At 32.0% G+C, this 27,602-nt stretch overlaps 1 protein-coding gene across 3 annotated transcripts in view; it reads left to right on the top strand.

Annotated features, from left to right (window-relative positions):
• Positions 1-20,258, top strand: part of LRRIQ1 (leucine rich repeats and IQ motif containing 1) — a 315,252-nt gene extending 294,994 nt beyond the window's left edge. The window contains exon 26 of one of the 3 annotated variants that reach the window (XM_031940562.1): positions 16,264-20,258. In XM_031940562.1, coding sequence (XP_031796422.1) covers positions 16,264-16,388 — 125 coding nt within the window. In that variant the 3' untranslated portion in view covers positions 16,389-20,258. The remainder of the gene's footprint in view (positions 1-16,263) is intronic. The other 2 variants (XM_031940561.1, XM_031940563.1) reach the window with 2 other exon arrangements.
• Positions 20,259-27,602: the final 7,344 nt, after the last annotated feature.

Raw genomic sequence — 27,602 nt, 5'->3', positions numbered from 1 at the left:
TTTGTACAAATAAGACCAACGAAGCCAAAATCAGAAGGTAAGCAGATAATTTGGGGGAAAGGGAGGGGATATCATAGCCATTTTCTCAGACAAATATTTTATATCTCATATATAGAGAGAACTGACTCAAATTTACAAGAATGTGAGTCATTCTCCAATTGATAAATGTTCAAAGGATATGAACAAGCAGTTTTTAGAAGAAATCAAAGCTATATATAATCATATGAAAAAATATTATGAATCATTATTGATCAGAGCAGTGATTAATATAATAATTTAAATCAACTTACAAAGTTGATGAAGAAAAAAAAACTGTCCACTTCCAGAGAAAGAACTTATATATGGAAATATATAGTATTATTTCCACATATATATCTAAATCAGACATTGACTTTTTCTAATATGAAATTGGGAGGGAGGGTGGGAAACAACTTGAAATTCAAAAACTAACAAAAAATTTAAATAAAAAAGAGATTTATGATACATTAGTAATCAATGCAGATTATTCAAGTAATAAGTAAAAATACTACAACTTGTCACTTCAGGTTACAAAAATTGAATACTTCCTGAAAACATAGGAAAAGACATGACCTAGCAGCTATAATTACACATTAAAAGCTTACTATCACATAAACAAAGTTAAATCTAAAGCTAAAAAAGAAACAGAGATCTTAAAATATCCTTGAGAATTAAATTGTATTGAAATCAGAGCATTATTACAGACAAACCTGTTTCCATAATTCCCCGGACATAATATTGATCTATAAATAAGAAAAGTTTAAGTAAATGTTCCTCTATCAAATTTTCATAATCTGAAAGTTACATAGAATTTAAAGCTTTAACAATATATAACTATGGAAGAATAAATCAAAGCCATTTGGCAACAAGGTGAGGTCTGTAACAGCTTATTAAGTGGCCTATTTAAGTGTAGTTGTCCTAAAGATATTCCTGATGAGCCTACAGAAGTTGAGCTTATATCCTAATGTTTTTATTCAGTTTCTTTTTTTAAAAGAAAGTTATTTTAATCCTCCTGTCAATAATCCATTGAACATTAAATATAAAAAGACACAAGGTTAGAAACTTAATCCAGAACCATTTGCCTTGATCAATTAATCCAGTAGAATGTATTAATCTCTTATAATGTGCCAGATATTGTGCTGAGTGCTGGGGACAAAAACAAAAGTGAAAAACAGCCCCTGTCCTCAAGTTGCTTTTAATTTAATAAGGGAGTTTAATAAGTTTAATAAGAGAGATGCATATGCTTCTCATTGGTGAAGATCTATACACAAGAGGCCAAAGTAGCATCCAGCTCCTACTGATTTAGTTTTCTCCATGAAATTCATGGGATTTTGAAGTTGAAAGGACATTGAGAAATCATTCTAGGAATCTGAGTGACCATTTGTATGGGCTCTTATAAGAAAGGTTTATAATTCTGGTAGAAGCTGGGTTAAATGATTTTAAAGGATCTCTTCCAACTTTAATAATATAAATCTGTGATTTAGTTTAATATTTCTATTGTGCATGAAAGAGGGTTGAAGCCATTTCCCATTGTAGAGCCAAGAAGCCAAACTTTTCCTTATGATTCTATTTTTTTTTAATTTTTAAGGCTTTTTAAATAATAGCTTTTAATTTTCAAAATATATGCAAATATAATTTTCAACATTCACCCTTGCAAAACCTTTGTTCCAAATTGTCCTTCCTTTCTTCACCCTGATTCTTCTCCTAAATAGCAAATAATCCAATATCTGTTCAACATGTAATTCTTCTATACATATTTCCACATTGAGCATTCTGCACAAGAAAAATCAGATCAAAAAGGGAAAAAAAATGAGAAAAAATAAAAAGCAAGCAAACAACAAAAAGGTGAAAATACTCCTTTGTGATCCACATTTACTACTCCCTATAGTCCTCTGCATGCAGATGGCTCACTCCATCACAAGTTTATTGAAATTGTCCCGAATCTCCTCCTTATTGAAAAAAGCCATGTCCATCAGAGTTAATCATCACATAATCTTGTTGCTATACACAATGTTTTCTTGGTTCTACTCGCTTTACTTAGCATCAGTTCATGTAAGTCTCTCCAGGCCTTTCTGGAATCATTATGTTGATTGTTTTTTATAGAACAATAATATTCTATAACTTTCCTATACCATAACTTATTCACTCATTCTCCAATTGATGGCCATCAACTCAGTTTCCAGTTTTTTGCCACTACCAAAAAAAGGCTGTTAGAAACATTTTTTCCTTATGTTTCTTAAACTATTCTGTTTATTAAAAGGGTTGCTTTTTATTTTTAAAATTATAACATTTTGACATAATTACTAAAAATAATTTTTCTTGGTGATTTCTACATAAGCTTATTTCATTTGGCTGTTTTAGTTCCCTCATTTCAACTCCATTCACATATTACTTGAAATAATAGAAATTGTAGTCCCTCAGACATGACTCATTTCCCTACTAATTAAATATTATAGCTTAGATGATAAGAAATATTTTAAAAAATAAACTAACTGAGGCTTTATCTCCACTCTAAGAAACATCTTATTTAATGGAAGACTCTCTGGATATGGACTCAAGATCTGTCTTGGATTCTGACACTTAAAACTAAGATGACTAAATGGACACAGCCATGATCATGGTCATGTGTTGAGTCTAATTTTCCTTATCTGTAAATATAAAAAGCATGAGGGGAAAAAAGAAGCTTTCATTTCTTCTTTTCAGAGGTAGAAAACTATGGATGTAGAATACTGCATGTACTACCATTTACATGTACATATACATACATTTATTAGTTGGCTGGAGTTTTTGTTTTGTTTTCTTCTTTCCTCCCTCCCTCCCTTCCTCCTTCCTTTCTTCCCTTCCTTTCTTCCTTCCTTCCTTCCTTTTTCCTTTCCTTTATTCATTTCTTTTTTATGCTTCCTTCCCTCCCTCACTCCTTCTTCCCTCTCTCCTTCCTTCCTTCCTTCCTTCCTTCCTTCCTTCCTTCCTTCCTTCCTTCCTTCCTTCCTTCCTTCCTTCTTTCTCTGTCCTTCCTTCTCTCCTTTCCTTCTTTCCTTCTCCCCTTCCTTCCTCTTTACTGTATACACACATATCTCTATGTGCATATATGCATATGTGTATATGCATATGTTCTTCAGTTGTCCATACTGTGTGTCAGTTGTGTCCAAATTTTCTTGGCAAAGACACTGATATGGTTTGCTATTTCCTTCTCCAGCTCATTTTACAGATGAGGAACTAAGGCAGGCAGGGTTAAGTGACTTGCCCAGAATCACATAACTAGTACCTGAGGCTTAAAAAGAAAGTCTTTCTGATTCCAGACTTGGCACTCATTCCATTGTACTATATATACTTGCCCCTTGAATACATATATATGGAAGCAAAAGTATTATAAAATCAAAATATGTTCATCTTGTTTTAAAATATTTTTAAAGACAAACTACCCTCTTTATCAGGAGAGAGGTTTTAAAAGTTTAATGTTCTACATAAAGCTCTAAATGAGGAAAAATGAATTGTTATTACAATTGGTTTTCTGGTTTGGAACTTAAATACAGAGATTATCCTAGGTATCTGTATGTCATAAACATAAAATGAACATAATCACAAAAATTGTTATTTTTTTATATGAGGATAATGCATGATTTTTTTGTATTAGTATAGGATAGCCAGTCAGAAGAGAAAGGAATGATGATGATGATGATGATGATGATGGTGATGATAGCTAAAATTTATATGGCATTTTAAGGTTTGCAAGCACTTTGTAGATGTTAGCTCATCTGATGCTCACAAATGATGTAGGTGCTATTGTTATTCCCATTTTATAAATGAAGAAACCAACAATTAATTGACTTATCCAGGGACACGAAATTCAAACTTAGATCTTTCTAAAGATCCAGCACCCTATCTATTATACCATCTAGAAATGAAATCACAAATCTCAAATAGCATTATATATTTCAGAACTTTTTTCTCCCTATAGCATGCTATCTATTTTACCATTTAGTGCCATAGATTGGGAATTTAAATAGTATTCACTTCTTTCATGGCTTCTTTCCATACTATGGAAAACTCACTGTAATCAGTTGATCCACAAAAGCCTGGAGAATTTAATCAGAATTGGGATGATATGATTCCTGTGTCATACTTAACAGCAGAACTATACAAAATCTTTCAGGTCCCAATGCTCATAAAAGACTAGTAAGCAGTAATTGGTTCAACAATGCTTAAGCTAGATATTTAAATTATACAGAAAATATCCATTGTTATTAAATATGAGTCAAGTAATTCTTACCAAATGCTGTGCTTTAGTTTCTTTTTCTTGAAATGGACAGAGTAATATATTAAACTCTAACCTTCCCAATATATCCAAATCCACTGTATTGACTTAAAAAAAAAAAAAAAAAAAAAAAAAACTATCATTTTCTTCATTAGTAACTTTGGCCAAATGTTCACTTCTAGTATTTCAATACAAGGTCTAAACAGATTGATTTAGACATAGAACTAGATCTCCTCCCTGATAAGTGTAGGGTCTTTTCTTTTCTTTTCCATTTGAAAGTACTTAGAGTCTAAGTAAGGGAAAATTGTTTCACCATGAATGAAACGGTCAGATTACACAAGGAATGTTTTCTGCTTTCTGTGATGGGACTGATCATTTCTACCTTTCAGAGTACTGCAAAATGCCATCTACAAAAATCAGACAGAAGTTACAAGTAGCAGTACTATCAATAATTGCACATTTTAATGATGGGAAATTAATTTTAAACATGATTCAATTATATATTAATTAATATTTGTTTTTCTCAGATAAATTCAATATTCATAACATTTTCTGACACCATAAATTTTGAAAATTCACTCTTATAAATGTTTTAAGGAAAATATTTTTTAGGGAATTTTAAGGAAAATATTTTAAAATAAAGAAAAGAATATTTTATGGAATATCTGTTGCATGATTTTAATGCAAACAAAATTCATTAATGTTTTTAAATGAATGGTGCATTAGTAATGCTGCCCTGATCTTTAAGACCCAAGGCAAACATTTGAAAATGCTCAGACCTTTAAATAAGGATTAATAATAAACTTGATTAAACATCGAATGAATCCAAAACAGAACGTTCATATTGTCAGATAATGGTGTTGTAGTGGGTAAAGCAATGGATTTGGAGAAAGCAGTGTGGTGCAATGGAAGTAATGCTGGATTTGGATTTGAATGAGGGAATCAATCATACCTTGATTCCTTCCTACCTTCATCATTTTGGGCATGGCACTGGATGCTTAGTGACTTCTGATGCTTCACTTATAAAATAAGGAAATTGGTTTAAATATATTTTCAAGCTCTCTCTTTTCACTCCCAAGCATTTATCTTTTTTCCTTGTCTCTAGTCACAGGGGGAAAAAAAGAGCTATCCTTTCAATTTACTAACTCCTAATACTTCCTCTTAGATCTTGCTCCTCTCTCATGCATCTTCACTGTCTCCCTTGAATGATTCCTTTCTATCTTCTTACCAATAAAAATTTCCTCAATCCAAGAAAAGAAAAAAAAATCCTCCATTTTTTGTCTTTCTTTAGATGCCGTAAGATGCTTCCTCTCCCCTATACTATTAAACTTCTTACAAAAAGTTATCTACATCTACCCCTGGTGCCTTAACTAACCCAGTAACAATTCTCTCACTTTAAATATTCAGACCAGTTACCTTGTCTTGTTGATTCCATCTCTGAAACATTCCTCACATCTATCTCCTCATTTCTTTTCCACCACCCCAGTACAGAATCTCACTTATACTTGCCTATATTATTTCAAATCTCTTCTAACAGATTTTCCTATCTCTAACCTCCCTGAATAGTACTGCCAGAATAATCTTAAAAAAAAATTAGGGGCTTCTATGTGGTTCAGTGGAGAGAGCATTAGACCTAGAGTCAGGAGGACCTGAGTTCAAATGTAACAAAAGTAATCAAATGTCTTACTAGCTGAATGACTCTGGTCAAGTCACTTAACCCCATTGCCTTCAAGGGGAGAAAAATTGTGATCATGTCAATCCTCTGTTCAGAAATCTTCAGTAATTTCCTATTGTCTCTAGAATAAAGTTCAGAGCTCTCTTCCCAACATGCTAGGATCTGCATGATTTAGCATCACCCCTTTTCTCTAGCCCTATCTTATATTGCTTCACTCCATATTCATTCAAAACTGAATAACTCCCTGCCCCATGAGTATATGCAATACTCTCATACCTTCATGTCTTTGTTCAAATAAATCACTTATCTCTGCTTCTTGATCTCCTGCCTGTTTTTCGAAGTCCCTCTTAAATGCCACCCCCTTCAGGGAACTTCCTTTTACTTCTGTCCCAAGTTGATAATCACCTTCCATTTCATATTTATCAGTGAGGCATTCTTTTTCTTTCTATTAAATTGTAATTTCTATGCAAGCAGGAATTTTTATCTAAATTTCATATCTCTCCCAGCCCTAAAGCAATATTTTATTTTTTTTTACAATAGAATATCAGCTTCTTAATAGTAGGGACTATTTCTTTTTTATTCCTAACATGCTTATTAAATTGGATCGAATATTATGATTATAAAATAAAACATTTCCGTTATTTTTCATCTTATTCTTCTCTCTTTTCCATTACTTGTGAAAGTTTCAAATAACATTAACTTTACATTAATTCAGTTCATTCCATTCAGCTTTATAGGTCTTACCTTCCAAATAGTAGAAAATTCTCCCAAATATAATAAGTGTAACCATTCTTTCCTTTCATATTTTCCTCTTTGAGGGACTTTTGTTTTAAATAAAATGAGTGAAATTATTTGATGTTGAATTTTAAATCGGATACTCAGATGTCTCCTTTGTAGCAAGATGAGTGAAATAGTGATATCATTCAACATGGATTTAAAATTATACTCTTCCAGTTTTAGGTGCAATGAAATTTCATTACCTCAGACATTAGTAATTCATAATTTCTGTTCATTCATTCTGGGAGAGTACAATGTTGTAACCCTCAGTTTATCAATAAAGTGTTTATTAAATTAAGCAATAGTTTAAAATAGAATTAAAGGGTCTTTATAATAATAAATTCTGATGGCATTTATTTATATGTAAATTAATTCTGCTAATTACAAATGAGTCACTGATTCAGTAAAATTGGCCCAGATGAACCATTAGTTTATATTTAATTCATAAAATAACATTTTTAAAATGTCCTATATAAATTTTACCTATACTAATTCCAACTGGCCTCTCCAAGCCAAGTTAATAAGTATCTGGTGGCTATTGACAATGGTTTATTCTGGGTGCCCTGGAGTGTTGGTGACCAGTACCATTGCCAAAATACACAGTAAGGTCTTATCTTTGATCCTGCACTCCTTATATTGCCTCCTTGTTGGCCTGCTTCTGATTAAACTGTGATTATTCTTAAGTTCTTCTGATTTATTACTGCCTTATGTTCAAAAACACTCCCATGCCTAATAGATAAGCTTTTATAGACCTCAACCAATCTCTCTATTGGCTCTTGAAAAGTACCATAGTTCCCTATTCCATCTTCTAATATGGAAGGTCCCTAAATTTCATTTCCAACAGACTCCACTTTAGGATGGGATAAAGGACAAAACAGAACCTATTCTGAATTAAACATTTTGCAAAATGCTATGGGAAAAATCTACCCAGAGAAGAACATGTCAGAATATAGTCACATGCTAAACTGTATAGCACAGAGCTGCCATTGATAATAGAAATTCGAAGAGGGAATGTAGATTATTGTGGACTAGAGTGTTCACAGATGGGTTTGTATAGGAGGTGAGACTTAAGCTGTGATTAGTGAGGGTTATTTTAAAAGTTTGCTTGGAACACAACAACAACAACAAACAAGTCTATACCACTGAAAGATAAAAATTCTAGGTTCTAGAAAATGAGTATGTGAAAATTCAAGGATCTACTTATGAAATAGTAGACAAATTTTCAAATGGAAAAAAAGATAGGACCTTTTAAATTACCTAAATTCTTTCTTAAATTAGAAAGTGATGCCAGTCAAAAATTTTTGATCGAATTAAAAACAAACAAGAACAACAACAACAAAAAAAAACAACTTCAAAAAATAACTAATTCAGGACATAAGGATAGATGGTTAAATACTATACATTTGTAATAATAATACCAAAGTTAACTGTTACAATTAAAGAATATTGTGTTTTGGTGACCTGAATTATCTCATTCATTAACAAAATGTCTGATGCTACAAAAATGCACTGCAGTTGTAAATAGCAATTGGTGCCAGTTTTCTAAAATCTCACAAAATGTTCATAGTCACCCAGCAAAGATTCCTGTCATTTTTCATTCCTCTTTGAGGAGAGATAGTTAGGACTTCTGTTTAATAATTTTTCCTCTAAACCAAAGAAAAAGAGAATTTTGCAAACCTCTGTGTTAATTAGTTCAAGGTTAATATCATCATTTTTGCCACATTTCTATTATATATTGAATTGTAGTTCATAAATAATCTAATATTATTAAAAACAGTTTATTTTAACCAATACTCTTTATACTTATGTGGATACCAATCAATTTCTTACATGATTTGTTGCCTATTATTTACAAAGGTGGCATCCATCCATCAAATCCCCACATTTTAGAGTTCAAAGAGACTTGAGAATCCATCCAGCCTAATCTATACACATACAGGAATCCTCTCTCTAAAATCCATATGTGGTCATCTAGCATCTGCTTGAAGACCTCCAATTTGAGGTTTTCTTGACAAAGATCCTGGAGTGGTTGGCCATTTCCTTCTCTAGCTTATATTGACAATGAAAAAAGCTAAAGCAGACAGGAAGTAGTACTTCAGTAGTCTGATCTACTATATCAGACACATAGTCGATACTTAATAAATGTTTGCTGCCTGAGCAAAATAAATAGGCAAATATGTTAAGGAGAACAGAAAGGTAGACTGGAGCTAGTTATGGTCAAATTTTGCTTTAAAGAAATTATTTTAGCAACTAGGTAGGATGAATTGGAACCTTGCTTAAGGTAACACAGCAACTAAGGCAAACGGATCTTAGGCTCACACAATTAGGATATGTTTGAGGTCAGATTTGGACTCAGGAAGAGAAATCTTCCCAACTCCAGACACAGTGCACCATCCACTGTGCCACTTAGCTGCTTCATATAATGTACGCAATTCTTAAAATAATTCTGCAAGCTCCTAATATCTATTTCTGCTGTACAATGGCCTAATATAGACAGAGAAGCATGAAAAGAGATAATTAAAATTTTCTTGATTAAAAATTGTTGAGCTGGTTGATTTGATTAAAACTTTTTCTACATGACCTCACTATCAAAAATTGCCATTAATTAATTAATTAAAAATAGTTACTTAATTACAATTATTTTACACAGGTTCCCATTGCAAAAAGTGATAGAATTTAAAAAATCAAATGTTAAGAACCTCCAGTTAAAGAATAAATAATATTAGAGTAGAATATGTAATTTGGAAATGACTCTTGCTAGAGAGGACAGCCTTTGAGAACTCAAATGGAAATATATGATTTAGGGCAAGGGACATAATTAACAGGAAAACTACATTAAAAAGGAAATCATTGCTTGTTAATGGACTCAAAAACTCCAACCAAGTCACTTAAATTGTTTGAGTCTCAAAAAACTCCTTCTGGCTTTTCTTCTGTCATCCAAGAATGCAGCTTGTCTTGGTGAAGGGAGTTTCCTATACTGATGAAGTCACAATCCTTCATACATTCAAGTAAGTTTAGAAGTGTGACCAATATCTTGCCATGTCCTTCAAATCCAAAATATTTTAGCCCAAAGGAGACTTGAGTACACATATAAACATGTCAATTTTGAGTATATATATGTGATATAATTCTCTTTGAGAAGAAAAAAATCTCCATATTCAATTTAATTCCACAGACATTAATATGATATTTATTCATATATATATATATTTAACACAATGATGTGTAGATCATATGAATGCATAAAGACTGGAGATAGAATGTCAAGTTCATGGTACAGTTTGTAGTGCTGGAACACAGAATGAATGAGGGGAAATCTTTGAGATGTCTGGAAAGGTGGGTAGGAGCCAAATTTTTGAGGGCTAGACTTTAAAGAGTTTGAACTTTTTCCCAAAGTCAGTAAAGAACCATCGAAGGGGAATGACATGATTAGACATAAAACTTAATAACAATTATTTTGATATCATCTTGAAAGTTGAGTTAGAAAAGGAGAAACTGGAGTCAAAGAGGACAGTTTAAGAGACTATTGTAATAATTCATGTGAGAGATTAAAAGGGCCTGGATCAGGTTGGTTGCTCTTTGAGTGGGGAAAAAAATACATAAGTGAAGAATTTCATGAAGATGAAGTATTGCATCCTACTGAGAAAGGGTATTATAACACATAAACATTAAACATGTACTTGGAACTTTGAGGAGGAGGGAGAACTGACCATGAAGAAAATCAGAAGAGCAGCTTTGAAGATATGATGGTACAAAAGCTGAGCCTACAAGGAAGCTAGGGAATCTAAGATAAAAGTGAATACATTTCAATCATGATAGCCTGTGCAAAGCCATGTATAGATATATGAGGTAGAAATCCACTGGACTGAAAGCTTTTGAGGGCAGGAAACATGTTCATTTTCTTATTTTTGTGCTTAACACAATATCAGACACATAGTAGATAGTTAATAAATGTTTGCTGCCCAAGCAAAATAAATAGGCAAAGATAGAACATAGAATATGTTAAGGAGAACATAAAGGTAGACTGGAGCTAGTTGTGGTCAAATTTTGCTTTAAAGAAATTATTTTAGCAACTATGTAGGATGAATTGGAGAAAAGAAAGACTAAGGCTGAGAATCCAATGAGGAAACTATTAGAAGAGTCCATTGAAGGATGAACTGGGCCTAAATAAATGCCCATTGTGAGGGAAGAGGAATACACAGATTTGAAAGAAACTGAATTGGCAACTGATTGAGTGTGAATCTACTTGACAAAGTAGAAAGAATGCTGGATTTAGAGTCAGGAAAAGCTAAATAATAATACACACACATATTTCTATTTACAAAGTTACCTGTGAACTTTAAAGCTTATACAAATGCTAGCAATTATCATCTATTATGTGAGCACTGATAGAGAAGGCAATGTTGGAGTTGATTCTCAGGTTCTGAACTTGGGTAACTGTAGAAATCATGATTCCCTCTTCTGAAAGAGGTATTTAGAGAAGAGGCTGGCTTAGGGAAGTATCAATTCCATTTGGGACATGATGAATTTGAGATTTCTATGAAATATTCAGTTAGAGATGTCCAGCTGTGAGACTGGACAAGTGAAAAAAAGGGATGGAAATAGTAATAATTATTATGCTTATAAAAATTAAATCACAAAGAGAAAGAATTAACAAGTATACATACATACATACATATATATGTATATATGTATATATATATACATATATATGCATATATGTATATATATATATAGCAACAAAAATAAAGATGTTTTTAAAATTAGCCATATCCCCCAAAAATCAGTTTAATTGCAAACACATAGACAATAATGTTCATCACAGAGAAACCTGGTAAAGTCTATTTGTCAAAAAATACCCATTCTGGAACCAAGAAGTAACTAAAAGCAACATATTGGCAAAATACGTCATCAGAAATTTAAGTTAAATAACATGTCACCAACATTTTATAAGAAATCAGAAAAATTTGAGAAATTTGATAAAATATACTTGATTTTTAGAAAAAAATTACAAAATTAAGAAAATATGAAACTTTTATTAAGTCACAAATTTCCTAATGTTTTAAAGCTTCCTACTATAATTTCAAAGGCAATTAGTAAGACTCACACTTCTGTTTTATAAAGACAAACATCAAGTCAAATTAATAAAAAGTTTATTAAATCCCTACCATATACAGAGTGCTATGCTTGGGGCTGGAGAGAACACAAAATCTAATTGTGTATTTTGTAGCAGACATCATGAAAATTGAAATTTCACTTCTATATAAAATAATGAAAACAACTAAAAACTAATAAAATCCCAAGATAATGTATGTAATATTTGAATCATCCATCTGTTTTATGGAAAAGATCAGGATGATTTTAATACAGAAAGGAGTTGCATAAAAATAACTATTCTTTTCCTCACCAGCTCTACCTCACCTCAATCCTGGCGAACCTAACTCATTCACAGAGTTTAAATTGATGTAAACGCTTTGCTGCTAAAAATTCGTTCTGGTCACTTTCATTAAAATGTTGAATTTCTTCTCCATGCTTTACTTATGCTCTATCTGCTGTTAAGTAATACAATATGGGAAGGACTTTGAAATAAATTATATCTCCAGACACACAATGTTGGATATATCAATGAAAATCCTATGACGTATTACTATACATCATGAAATTTCTATCATGACCTGCTTAACCAAGTTTTTTTTTATACATACCAGGAGTTTCATTCAAAGCATTTTACATATTAAATTACTTATCAAAACACAGCATATGTAGACCTTGACATTTGTTAAAGAACCAGGGATTTAACCAAAAAAAGACCAGAACAAATCTTTAGCAGAAAACATATTAAACAGCAAAGAAGTGGCTGCTTGAAAATGAGAGCATTTTAACTTAAACTTCAAGACTTGCTTTCAGCACATATTTAAAAGATTGGTTGGTTGATCTGTATGATCACCTGAAAATATGCTTCAGACGATTGTTGAAGATTCATATGGCCTGACAATAGTCTTTGAGAGAATGAAAAAAAGTACTTTAGCAATTTTGTTCCAAGAGGCTATCAGAAAAGATACCTTTCATATCAAATTGTTTTCTTAGTTTGAGTCCCTTACTATTTTATTCTTGGGCAGATAAATAATGTTAGCATGATTATACATTGACTGTGCTAAATTGCTCCTTTATACATTTTTTTTTTCCAATTTGAGAGGTAATCATTGAACATAGTAATGGCTTCACATAATTCTGTTGTTTTTATACCACAATTTTTTTCTGTATCTATTAATTTGAAGTATTTCTATAATAACAAAAAAAATATGTCGCAGAACACAATGCGAGAAGATGCTTTATTGATGACTGGTCAAATTGTTTATCTACAAATAGCAAAATAGTAATACTATGGGCTCTATGGGCTTTTTTAATCACACACACACAAAATACTCTTTCAAAAATACTCTATTTGTTCAATCTGATCTTAAATGCCATGTGGATTGCTAATTTTCCTTAAACATTTCCATTCCAGCAAAAACATATTTAGAGACTGTTATGAACGAGCAAGCCTGTAATATCACATAATAGTTGTTTTTAGGCATAATTGTTGATATTAGCAGAAGGAGTTACAACTTGCTATGAAAAGATTACAGATTGTCACTTAAATATAGGGTCACATTGTACAGGAGGGACACAATGACTTGAAGATTCAATTGAAAGACAAAATATAACAAAGAGATCCTATCCACGTTAGGAAATTTTGTTTAAATGGAATTTGTTAGAAATGGAAATTCTTTGGTAAACATCAAGAGTATAAGGCTGGAGGAGGGGGAGCAGTTTACTAAATATAAAATGTCCCCCAACAAATTGAAATTAATTTACCCTGAAAATTATTGTTTCCAAATATAAATAATTTAATGCTGTAAATATACACAAAACATTGTCTTCTTTTTATCACAATCAAAAAGCTTTATTAATTAATGAATGTATTAATATTTTTTCTGTGACCTTAAAACATAGTGACATATCAGTCAAAACATGGATAAGCTTAAAGCATTCATTCCTGTTTTTTTAATAGAAGGTAGGTATTTTAAAATGATATAGAATATGCAATGTAATTATGAAAAACTCAGTCATCATCCTAGAAGACAGAACAAGTGGAACAAACAAAAACTATTGTTTAATTAAAGAAAAAAACTGATCATTGTATTAATAAACAAATTTATCATTCTCTCTTCTTTGTAAGGTAAAAAAAAAAATGCCAAAACCTTGGATATTTCTGAGGGAATTTTTCAAATTAACTATTTCAGTTGTTAACTAAAATCTTTTTTTGGATACTAAATAATATCTCAATAGATTTTTTTTTTTCATGAAACAATCCTATCTTGTCATTCCTTTTCTCAAAAACAAAACATACTCCAGATTATAGGTATGAGTGTGAATATTTGTCTATTCATGGAATAGTTTATTGATTAAGTGTTTTTGTTCTTAGACAAATTTTCAAAACTCAAAATAATAAAAAAAAGTATGAAAAATGTATGGCAATCTATTAATGAAAAAATTATTTATTGAATCATTAAATGGAATAATATGGCTTCCTGATGGACTGTTAAGTGAGTCTTCTCATTGCTTGGATTGTGCAAGTACTAACTGAATGACCACTTGTCCTGAGTGGAAGAACTATGTTGGATAGGGATTAGACTCAATGATCTCTAAGACCCTCTTGGACTTTTAGAATCTATGCCTTCATGCAGGATGCCCAATTTTATGCTAAGAGTAAGATAAACTCTTTTGGAAATTCTCTTAACTTTTCTTGACCATTTGTTTATCTCAAAAATAATGACATTGATTTTATTCTCATTGACATTACATTGCAGTTGCCTGAAGTGGTTAATGCAATTTCTCAAAGGGCCTAACTGATTTTCTAAGGAGCAGATTTACAGTAAATGAATCTGACATATTTCTGTAAAAACCAAATTCATCTCAGTTTATTAGTCTTTTTCCTGAGATTTTTTGACACGAGTTCCAATTGTAAACTCATCAAAACTCATTTTAGATGCAGATCTATTTCTAACAGAACGAGTCACCTTAAGCATTTAACCTCACTATGCATTGCTCTTTCTTCTTCTCTAAAAGAACAGATTTTATTCTGCCACCCTTTCAGGAATGTAGTGATAACAAATCAAATAGTATGCCTGAGCCTGTGGTCCAAAAGTATAATCTTAAAATCCACTCAACTTTGAGGAGTTCATGTGCTCTTTTTAAATGCCTAAGAGTAAATATTAGTTCAAGACTGACCAAATCATAGCAACATAGATAAGGAGATTATGAATGAGTGGTTAAATGACTTGTCCAAGGTTACACATAGAGTAGGTGTTAGAATCATGATACTGCCCCTTAGAAGGACTCAAACTCGAATAAATGCCTCAGAATTTTTTAAAGAACATCGAAGCAGAAAAAGATGTTCACACATTATATTAATCACTTTTGATGCCAAATTTTAATTTGGAGAATGATTCTTCCTAAGTGTCTTAAAGTTTATGAACCCTGTTTTTAGCCACTTGCTTAATTAAAATATCCCTAACTATATATTGGTAATTAAATATTAATACCCAAAACATGACAGATTATTTTTTTCCACTCATAAACTGTTATTCAAAAAAGGACTATAGAAAGTCAACTAATTTAACCCAATGCCATTATGAAGTTGTTCTAGATACATAAATTAACATGATAAGTGATGGTTTATCATGTCATCAATTATGATCTCTTGCCAACTAATGTGTTCAATAGTACATTGTCAAGAAAGGCTTTATTGGGTTCAATATATGATATCCACATGTGTACAAGTTAACATCAAATATGTCATGACCTGCTTCCAAACTACTAGACAACATCTTTAAGACTACTTCTCCTTTTTATTTTGTCTTCAAATTCACAATCAGAAAGCAGAATAAATCTTCTGCTTATCAGGCTAAGGTAGACTAGATGTTGTCCTTCCACCCAACTCTTTTGTAACAGTTTTTATTTGTTTCCTCTTGTTCTGTCTTCTAAGATGAGGAAAAACAAGATTTTAAAAATGCAGTTTTTAAAAGTTCCTAATATATTAAGGATATGTAGGAATAATAGATTACTCTTCCAGAGTAAAGAGCACATGACCTCTTTCAATCCTGATCTCATAAATCTTATTTTTCATCTCTAGTCATTGTTGTTGCTATTTGCAAGATTTTCTCCAATTTACTCAAATCCATACACAAACTAACAATGATGTGCCATTTAGGAAAAATTGAAAGCATTTACTTATTTCATAAATGTCCAATCATCAGTGTGTTTTCATTTATTAAAAAAAAAGGATAAAAGCTAGGAAACAATTGTGATTACATTTTCAAGTAACTATTTTTCAAGTAAAATGGGCATTAAAAAATCCTATCAAGTAAATGTCAGTGACCCCCAAGTACATACTGTTGACTTAATCATGTTTATTATTGTTTTTTCAAACCAATTTTACTTGGATCATATTAAGTGAAGGTTTATATTTAATACTATTATTTTTTCCTTTCAGTTAAAGTAATAACTGTTCCAGGGATAAGAAATAGTAAGAAAAAATGGGTATCACATCGAGACTATCCAGTGCAGTTCGGCGATGGATGGGAAAGTGGGAAATGGAAGGCGAAAACTTTCAACTAATCTTTCAAACTTCAACATGCAAAACATATGGCAAGCTGTTTCTTTTCAAGAGGTCTGTGAATATCTGGTTATATGTTACCAATTGGATACAAAGTTTTAGAGTACTGCATTTAATTTGTTTTACTATACATGTTTTGCAATTTAGCTTTCTGGTTGAGTTATCTTACTCCCCATCAGTAAAATACAGTTTTTGCAATGGTTCCTATGCTCATGTGGTATGGTCTCCAGAAAATTTTAACCCTTGATATAATTGTAAGGAGGAATTTGTAAAAAAAAAAAAAATCTTTATTTTTAAAAGTATTTTATGATTCCTAAGTTCAAGATAAAATTTTTGTTAGCAATAATGATAAATCTATTAATAACAATTTTGGTAAGTTTAACATCATGATTATGTATATTTTCATTGATACTATACTTATTTGTGTTATTAGGAATTCACATTCTGTCTTAACAAGGTTTACATCTTATAATTGATATTATTGAACTAGAGAGGGAGAATGTCATTTTCATAGGTAATTTACTTCATGTTCATGATGTTCATGTAAATGTTTTTCTGATTGTTAAATTTATCAAAATACAGTTTATTTTAGAGATGGTTCAAATTAAAATGAACTTGACAAATTAAAACAAATTGGATATTTTAACAGTACTACTATTTGAACATGTGGCACATTTATTATTTTGACATATGAAAGTACATGTGAATCTAATAAGTGATTACTATTCTGACTCAGAAAATTGTTAGAAATTTATATTTTCATAAAATTATCCTCCTAAATAACCAGTTCTTTAAAGTCCTTTCAAACTCCAAGCATCATTTTGTGTTTAATATTTTCCCAAAGCTACAGATGTCCAGTCTTCCTAACTGTCTAGTAAAGTTGAGTGACAACTTAGTAAATTAAATACACAAAATCTTGTAGTTACCTTTAATGGGCTTTCAATGCTATTGCTCCCTTGAGTCCAGAACTGTTTTCACAAAGCAACATTCCTTGAGTTTTCAGTGACTTTCCATTTAAATGTTAGTTGAATAATAGGATCCAGTCAACTTTCCTTTTAGTTTCTTCCCTTTTTGAAAGCTTTCAGCTGGAGAAAAAGAATGCCTAAACTTAGCTAGGATGCATTTCTTGATCACTCCTCTCCCTTTGGGTCCCCATCATTATTATCATCACTACTATTTTTCTGGACTTTATTCCCATTAAAACCTGTAAATCTCTTTAAACTCTGATTGAACTAGAAAAGTCAATGAGCCTTGAGATGTCAGTCAATAAAGAAAACATAGATTCATATGTTGTGGCCTAGAAATTGAGTTTAGAAACATAAACTCCATGTGCAATTGTTTTGTGCAACAGTCCATTACATTATTGTCTTTTCACTAACAGCTTCCACAAAGCAATATAATATGATTGGAAATATTTTGTTGAATCTCAACTTATTTTGAAAATGGTAGGAGAAAACCACATTAAAGTTGGTATTGATATTTTTATGGTTCACATACTAAACTCAGTGAAGTGGAAAGTCTTTGTTTAGTTAGGTCTTTATTATTAAATTGTCTCAGTGCCTAAAATGGACTTACTAGTATGGACTCTTATTTAGCAACTAGTTTGATTGTTTTATGCAATTAAATTATAAAAGTAATGACAGTACGGACACTACTCCATTTTTAGGTAATGGGTGACAGTGATGATAATTATGAAAACATGATGATGATGATGATGATGATATTTCCTTTATTTGCCTAGTATCAAATAAGAATATAATTCCATATTGATAGTATATCAGAATAGAATTATTTTGAATATTGATGTTTTTCATTGTTTTCTTTTTGTTTATGAAGATTCAACATAATCTTAGGTATTTAGAATTGAATAAATATATTAAAGAGCTCAAATTAAGTGATACTCTTTCTCTTGTTATTTGGATTGCTGTTAATTCAAATAATAAATTTAAGTGAATTCAAAATCGATGTAATCACAGCATCCAACTAGTGATGATTCATGAATTAAGTGGTAATCTGGAAAAGAGTCTGACTCTAATCTTTTACTGCTCAACATTATTATCAGTGACTTGGATGACAGAGTAGATGGCATACTTATCAAATTTGTAGATGATAGCTAACACATTGTATGACAGAACTGAAATCCAAAATGATCTCAGCAGACCAGAACAATTGATCAAGCATAATAATAATATACTTGAGATAGACAATTATAAAGTCTTAAACTTGGTTTTAAAAATTAATATAGATACTGAACAGGGAATATTTGGCTAGACCTTTGTTCATGTGAAAAAGGTCTAGAGTTTTTCATATGACTCAAAAGTAGGAATGAAAGCCAAAAAAGCTCACAGGTTCTTAAGTTGAAATAATATCAACATTCTACACAGAGTTGTCAAGGTACTAGTCCTGCTATTCACAAATTTGATCAAACCACAGCTATGGCATTTTTGCCAGTTCTGTGCACACATATTAGAAAGAACATTGACCAGCTGGAATCTATCCTAAGAAGGACCATTGTTGTGGAAAGGGAATTAGAAACTATATTATAAGAAGATCAAATTAAAGGATTGTCTATGATAAATTTGAAAAGGAAAAAAACGTAAGGTTCTCAAAAAATCACAAATCTAAAGTTGAGAGGGACCTCAATTGCTTTTTAGTTCAAACCCAGTGTTTTAGGAATGAAAAAACTTAAGGACCGGGAGATTACTTAACTTGCCCAAAGTTACCCAAGGAATAAATGCTATGGGATTTGAATCCAGCCCTTCTGGCTTCAGAGTCGATGATCTTTCCACTTTATTATGCTGGATTATGAATAATAGCTGGAAGGAAGCATTTGAATGATCATGGTGGAAGAGGGATTAGAGGGACTTTAGATTTGGCCTCTAAAGACAGAACAAGGTAGAAATCAGAGAGCAATGGGTTTCATTTTATCTTAAGGAAAAAATTTCTAATAATTTAAATTATCTCAAAGTAGAATGGACAATGTCAGAAGATGGTGAAGTCCTGAAGTTCAAGTGTTAGTTGAAAAATTGGAGAAAAAAGTTGTAGTATCTACCTAATCAGTTGGTTTTGAGGATCAAATAGAATAATGAATATAAAAGACTTTTTAAACTTTGAAGTGCTTCTGTAAATGTCAGATGCTATATCACTAAGTATAGCTTCTCAAGGTTATTGAAGAATAGATTTCTATTTAGGGAGACTATATGGTGCACTCAAACCTGTGATTTCATCATTTTATGAAGACAGGGGAAAAAAACAAGTACTTCTCTCTATGTATTCAGAAATTCAGCTTTCTATATGTTACTTTCCACATGTGGGATAGGGTGAATTAATACAAATCACACACCATGTAAGTAGATACTTCTAGGCACAGCAGCAAATTTAACTTGTGACAAGAGAAGTGTGATAGAAAATAATGTAAATGTTGACTGAGAGTGAGTAAAGAGCCTAGTGATCTTACAACATCTTCAGGGGATGGACACTGACCACAAGATGTCTTTATTCTAGAATCAGTCAATAAACTAAAATGGAAAGCTTACCAAATAATTAATCAGCAGGTTCCTCATTATAAGCTAAGTACAATTTAGTAACTGAAAATTAAATAGGGAACCATGAGGAATTTCTAATCCTAAATAAGACTAAACCCTCTAAGAGAGCACCTGCACTTGGTAAGCAGGAACTAACAACTCTATGTCTAACACTGTGCTGTTCAATCACATTTGGGTTTATTTAAAGCATGGTAAGTTGAGAGAAACAGAGAGACAGAGACAGAGAGAGAGAGACAGGAAGACAGAGACAGGGACAGACAGAGACAGAGAGAAAAAGCGACACAGAGAAAGACAGAAAGAGAGAGACACTCAGAGAGAGAGGAAATATGGAGAGAGAGAGAGAGAGAGACAGAAACAAACACAGATATAGAGAGAAAAAGCAACAGAGAGTCATACTTAGCTTGAGTAGAGCTCTATCTAAAGGCAAAAAACTTTCCTTTTGACAAAGAGATATACACTTCAGTTGAGACTCGAAGAAATTGGGAAGAAAACCACTGGAGGGAGGCTTATTCTGGTCCCATGGGTTAGATTTTTTTTCTCCTTTTTAAATACAGTTGTAGCATACAAGTCTTTGGACTTAAAAAGTATCATTTTGAAGCCAATTTATGTTCTTAAGTGAAAGAACAATACCTCTTGCCAAGGACTCCAGCTGAATCCAGAAGCTAGAAGCTGAGAGAAACTTCAAAAACTCTTGCCTAGTTTATCTTTACCTGGCAGTAATGTCAAGGCCATAACAACAATGTTGACCACTGACTATGAAAGACTAATGGGAATGATTTACAGAAGGAATAATAGACCATGTGAATAGAAATAGGCCCAATGGGAAAAGTACAACAATACTACCAAAAGAAATCAAAAGAACTACAGTATCAGGGGTGCAGCTGTCCCTCACAAATATTCCTATGTTTTCCTCCATATGTATAGCCTCGATATATTCCCTCTTCCCATTGTTTTTATATGTATTTATGAGGGAAATCATAGAGGAGAAATGTTTTCCTTCTAGTTTTTTTTCTATGCTATTTCATTAAGTGCTTTTTTTTTTTTTTTACTTGTGCCCTCTGACTAAAAGAAAATGAAAAAGAAGGGGAACTCCTGAAGTGTAGTCTTTAAGGACATAAGGGCCTATATTGTACTTTCATTCTGGAATTCAAGGTTCAGAGGAATCATGTGTGAGTTGAGGAAGGATATCCCTAGGTGTATATGAAGTATTGTAGAGATTAGAGCAATATTTTGAAAAAAAAAATGAAGGATATGGATTGGCAGAGAGAAGTTTTGAGAAAAAGACATGTAATATGGGAAAATAAAATCATATGTGGAGAAAATTACCTCTGAGCAAAGATCTCATGTAGGTAGTAGAAGGGGAACTTATGTCTGTATCTAAAGTGATTGGGCAATGATTGGGAAACCTATTATTTATAAATAGTTGTACTAACTAATAAGTGAGCTACTTTGAATTTAAGGATGTTATCTCTTTAAAAATTCTATAGAAGGAAATTCCCAAGCCTCTTCTTATAAACTGTCTTTATAAAATACAATTCCTACTTAGGAATTGCAATAGAATAGCAGTTTTCTCTTCTACTATTCTGCTTCTGGACTAAAAAGATGGTGATTTTTTCCCATGATGGCTGATTTGTAGAAAAGGGCAACTTTCTCAATCAACAAAAAATTTTGTGACTGAGCAGTGAAATAATATTGGTCAGGAGTTGATTTCAGCAAAAGATTAACAGGGTGGTAATAGATACTAGAAGGATAGTACCTACAGGAGAGGGAAAAAAAAGGAAAAGGAGGATTTTTTTCAATGGATTATTTATTCTATAAGCCTAAACAATAGATAGTGATAAGAAAAAGAGATCATTGTTTAAAATTATATTTAATTAACCATTGTTTAGATATCATCTGTTTTCAAAGTCTATATGATGTTTTGATTATAGACAAGGTTGTAAAGTAGATCAGAAGTCTTTTATAATCCTAGAAATGAAAAACAGGATTAAATTCTAATTTATAGTCCAACTGCTACATCCTTTTTCTCCTGTGTATAGATGTTATATTGTAAGGTATGAGTTGACCTCTGAGATATCTAAATCCACTTGATAATCAGTCATGTTGCAATTGGGTCCCACTGTATTTTAAACCCAAATGATCAGCATAATGCTAAACATATAGGAATTTAAGTAATGCTTGATTGATAGACATTGATTGAATTATTAGAAGGGAAAAACTTCAGGATTTAAGAGAATCTAAGCTAAAAATTTGACAAAATATATTCTCCCATTTTCAATTATTATTTTTGTGCTATTTGGACATAGCTATACTTATTCTTGTCACAGAGAGTGATGTCTTCTCTAAATTTACTTTATTGCTTGGAAAGAATCCCCAAATCACCTTTATATAAAAGAAAATATAGTCTCATCTGTACTTATTGATTGATAAGAGAAATTTCAGTTAAAATATTTCTAGAAGTAGAAAACATAGGAGAAAATGGATTAGAAAATAGTAGATTTACAGTTTTTGGTTATTTCTAGATGTATAGTCCTTAGGGAATATTCTGGGTATATGTGTTCTAAATAAAAAAACAAAACAAAACAAAATGTACTGCATTGGACTATGAAATAGATTTGTGACATCTCTGAAAGTCATTGTGTCTATGCATCAACAAAGGATTACAAGGAGATATAGATATGGTGAGCCTGTTTCTCATCTTTGTCTGTATCGAGCAGAGTTGATGTAAGCATGGAACTCCCATTAACTTCAAAAGGATGCCCATATTTGGAATAGCTCAGTCTTGTGCAAAGCAATGACTAGGCACAGAACTTTTACTCTCATGGCTAGGCATTTTTGCATCTGTTATCATTCTTGGGAATCACCTTATTTTCTTAGCCCAAAGTTCTGAAATTGAGCCAAGAAAAGAAATTTCTGTGAGCCAAAAACTACTTTTTCAGTTTTGCAGAACTTTTTTGGGATGATATATACCAAAAAAAAAAAAAAAAAGTATTACATTTTTTAAAGTTTTAAAACATTAACTTCCTTAAATAGAATTTAATTAATGGAAAAACCATTGAGCTCCCAAATCAAAGTCAAACCTTAAATTCTGATTCTGCCATTTACTATGTATAGGCATCTGCTGGCAAGTATCTCTCTTTCAGTTTCATATCTGTAAAATGATGGAATTAGGTCTTTTCTTGTTCACAAATTAATTGATTCAGAATTGTAGGTCTCAAATATATTGTTAAATTCAGAACCTTCTTGGGATATATACTTTATTGCTTTAGAAATTAGAAAAGGCATTTCACTCGCCAATTATATGTTAAATGTTTTTTTTTTTATTTTGACAAGATGACATATCATTTCCAGCTTTCTGGAATTGAGGGTATTAAAAAATAGAGTCCATTTTGCCTAGATTGGAATAATGTGAAGTGTAGAAGTAAAAATTCAGTGGAGAGGACCTTAATTGTCATATATTATAACTCACCCACCTTCAAAATATTGAGCTCTGAAATTTCCCTTTCTGATCATAATCTTGTCAATTAAAATTAATTTTGTAAAAAAATTTCATTTAGATTATTTCCAAAATTCATAATATTATTTCCAGAATACATAATATCTTTTTATCATCCACTGTGGATAATATCCTCGAGTTTCTGAGGAAACACAGGGCAAAACTTTAAAAGAATATGGTGAATATTCTTCAAAAGGAATTAACAAAGCAAAAATCATTGTGTTCTAAATGCTTCATGAATCACATGAATCCAGCCTTCAAGAGATCACAGGAATATTGTCTATAAGACACTACAACTGATATTCCTCTCAACCAAAAATGTTAAACTCATTTAGAAAAAGGGACCACTAAACTATATATAAAGATTCTTAAGGACCATATATTTACTTAGAAAATCACATATTAATGTTACTTGTTTTATTGTATTTTTGTATTTTGTTAAGTATCTTCCAAAATACATTTTATTCTGTCTTGGGCCTCATTCAGGAATCATGACTATATGTTTTGACAGCTCTTTTCTAGATTCTCCTTGATCATTTCTTAGCCCATTATGGTTTCTCAAAGTAATTTCTAATTTGGCAGATACTTTTTAATTGTTAAAATTTTAAAAATATCGAATCCATATATGCACCCTCCCCTATAACTTTTACCAATTTATCCCATTATGTTCTTGAAGCCACAAATAAAAACTCTAAGGCCTGTACACATTATCTTTAATATGACTTCAAGCACTTAAAGATAAACTATCATATCCCACCTAAATCTTCTCTTTTCCAGGCTAAATACTGCCCAGAGCCTTCAAATAACTTTAATATGTATTGTATATTTTCAAGATCTTTTACCTTCCTGGTTATCTAAATCTGAAAAATCCTATTTGTTTATGTTGCTCTTAACACATGATACTGAGGACTTAGTCCAGATTTAATCTGACTCATAAGAAGTTTAGTAAATGCTCTCAAATTAGACTGGAGGTTTTTAACATGGACTCTATGAACAATTTTTTTTTAATATTGTTAGTAAACTTCAAAATAATTTCTTTTAAGTACATATTTTGTTTAATGAATTTAAAAACATTATTCTAAAAATGGGTCAGCTGGGTACAGTGGTACAAAACTGTGATGATGGAGAGATTGAGTCTGGTACATCACTTGAGTTCAGGAGGTCTGACTGCCATCAGATATCCTCACAAATCAGGCTCAGTAAGCCTTTCCCCAAGGAGAAAGTGATTTCTAGGCTGCCTTAAGATTGGTATCCTGGTCCATCTCCAACAAAATGAGCAATTTAAATTTTTCATGTCAATCAATCAGTTTTGGAATAGGGTTCATTGGGGGTTGCTGAACTTCGAAGCCTGAACAAAATAAAGAGTTTTGATTTTAAAAAAATGAAAAGAAACTATTCACCAGTGATTCTTCACTTGATAAACTATTCATCATAATATTTTTTAAATAAAAGTTCTCCTAATGCCCCTGAAAAAAATTTTTTGGTCTTGTGGAGGTTGGATCAACATACAGTTCTGCACGATTCCATCTAGTTCACACAGTTTTTTACATATGTCTAATCTGGGATAGATTATTTCTAGCTCAGTAAATCAATGAAGACTTTATTAATCGTTTATTATGAGCAAGGTACTGTGAATAGGTGTTAAGGATACAGAGATAGTTCCCATGCCCAAGAAGCTTTGAAAGATGAATGGGATTTCAATCAGCAGATATTAGACCAAGCAGAGTATTCTAAGATGGAGAACAGCAAAAGTACACAATATTAATATTTAATCAATTGAACTAATTTATTATTTTTACTATGCTAAATGCTGAAGGAAGATTAAATGATTCAGTCACTCTCTGTGCATGAAGAACTTATGGTCTTAAAGGAGCATAAAACATGGCCATTTCAGCACTTCAACAATTTTTGTTGACTTTCCTTCCTTCAATCTAGATTGAAACCCAACTACATCTTAATATATAAAAATTTCTATGACCAAAAAACAAATAAATAAACCCATCGTTATATGACAGATACAACCTATCACCAGATCAACATTCATCCCTTTTTCCCTAGCCCCATATGGCCCTCCTGAAGCAATTGCATCCTCTTTCAAAACAAAGGACCAACAATAGTACTTCCCAGAAACTTTTGAGAAATCAGTGTTATCTCCATGTAAAGGCCTAATGAGATATCCAAGTAAGATAAACATGTATACTAATAAGTAACATAAGGTACAGAATATTAATTACAAAAGAAATATGCAACAGTTAGGAGGTACAAATCATGTGATAAGATCAGAAAAATCTTCCTGAAGAACAGGAATGTAAGCTCCTTGAAGTTAAAAACTATTTTCTTTTTATTTTGATATGTATATTCCCAGAGCTGAGCACAGTTCTTGGCTCATAACAGGTGTTAAATAAATATTTGTTTAATGAGTAAATGAAGGAATTTAAGGATAAGACAATTCTGAATTATCCCTTCAGCTTTAACAGATGTTTATTAAAGTGTACTAGTCTCAATGCTAATAACTGGAGGTAGGAAACAAAACAATATAAAAAAGAATAGCAACAAAGATATCCTGTCCTTAAGGAAATTGAGTATTTCAGAAGGTAAACTGAGTGAGAGAGGTGGAGGAATGCCTGTTCTTCCATGGATATGAGCAAAACCAAGATAAGAATGATATGATGAAAGAGGTAAGTAATAATGTAAGATAAGGATAGAAATATAGCCTAGAGACTGACTATGGGGGCTTTAAATACAAGAAGAATCTTGAACAGAACAATTTGTTAGGAAAAGTATAAGGACAGTAATATGAGGAGTAGATTAAAAAAAGAGGAGAAGGGAATTTATGAATAAGTATTTATTAAGCACCTCCTATATGCCAGAAACTGTGTTAAGTGCTATTACTAACACCATTTTGCAGCTGAGGAAACTAAGTCAGGTGTGACCTTGTTCAGGGTTACAAAGCTAGTCAATATTTGGGGCTGGATTTGAGTTCAAGTATCTTGAGTTCTGGTCCAGTGCTGGACCGTGGTAGAAAACCTAGAAACAAAGGTAGGAAGACCAATCAATAGGAAGCTAAGAGAAACTTTCTTCAGCTTCTTCCAGTTTGCCATTCCTATAGAACCTGCTCTTTGTCTTCATTTGGATTCCTGTTCTCAGATTCTTCCCTATTCTCAGTGCATCCTTCTCCATTATATCCCCTCCCTCACTTAAATGCTGTTCACTATACTTGCCTCCTTCCTTTTTTTGTCACCTTTTTTGAAATGTATTCTTTGCTTTACTGATCTCCTATTTTAGATTATTTTCATTGTTCTATTTCTGTCCACACCATTCACTGCTAGAGAAAGTTACCAAAACAAAAATATTGAATGAGTCCACTAAAAAATTAAAAAAAAAGATTAACTTCACTTTTTGGCTTAGCAACATTTATACCTATCTCTTGTTTATTCTCTGAAGTTTATTACCATGATTCAATTGCTTCCTCACCCTGAAACTTCATTTCATTACTCTTTTCCCTTTGGTGAGCTCCATGTGAGGTCTCCAAGTTTCATTTCTCCCCCAGTAATGTTTCTGACTCTCAGTTTTACTACCATATTCCCTAGCAGATACTTCCTCCCCGTCTCTTCCCATCTTGGACATCTCTTCCCCTCCTCTGCACGATTCAGCTCTTTTTTTATGGCTTGGGTTCCTCACTGGAATGTAAGCTTCCTGAGGACTTTCTTTTTGCTTATAACTTTGTTTTGTCTCTGTTTTGTTTAGGTTTTGTAGGTAAACAGACTTTTATATATATAAAATCCTGATCTCTGAATTGATAGGGGAAAGGAAAAAGGTATTAAAATAGGAAAAGTTATAATGTGGCAACATAGCCCTGATTAGCTTAGTCTCCACCGTAAATCTATTAACATTGCTCTTATATTCCTAGACAGAAAGCATATGGACACTTAAGCTGTATCAGAATGTTTTCCTTGTATTATATCCCCTGTGCTTGTCATAGTTCCTGGCATATAGTAAAGTGATTAATAAATTATTGTTACTATATTACCTTCCATTCCTCCAATAGTGGCTTTTCTGAATCCATTTATTTTTCCTGAAGACCGCTCTCCTCAACCTCATCACTACCTCTTTACCTGGGGTTCTTCACCTGGGATTTGTGAATTTTTTAGAAAACCTATTTTCAAGCAGCAATC

The sequence above is a fragment of the Sarcophilus harrisii genome, chromosome 5 (assembly GCF_902635505.1).
Source record: "Sarcophilus harrisii chromosome 5, mSarHar1.11, whole genome shotgun sequence".
Classification (NCBI taxonomy): Eukaryota; Metazoa; Chordata; class Mammalia; order Dasyuromorphia; family Dasyuridae; genus Sarcophilus; species Sarcophilus harrisii.
The sequence above is the reverse complement of the archived record's forward strand: the minus strand, read 5'-3'. Positions and strand labels throughout refer to the sequence as shown.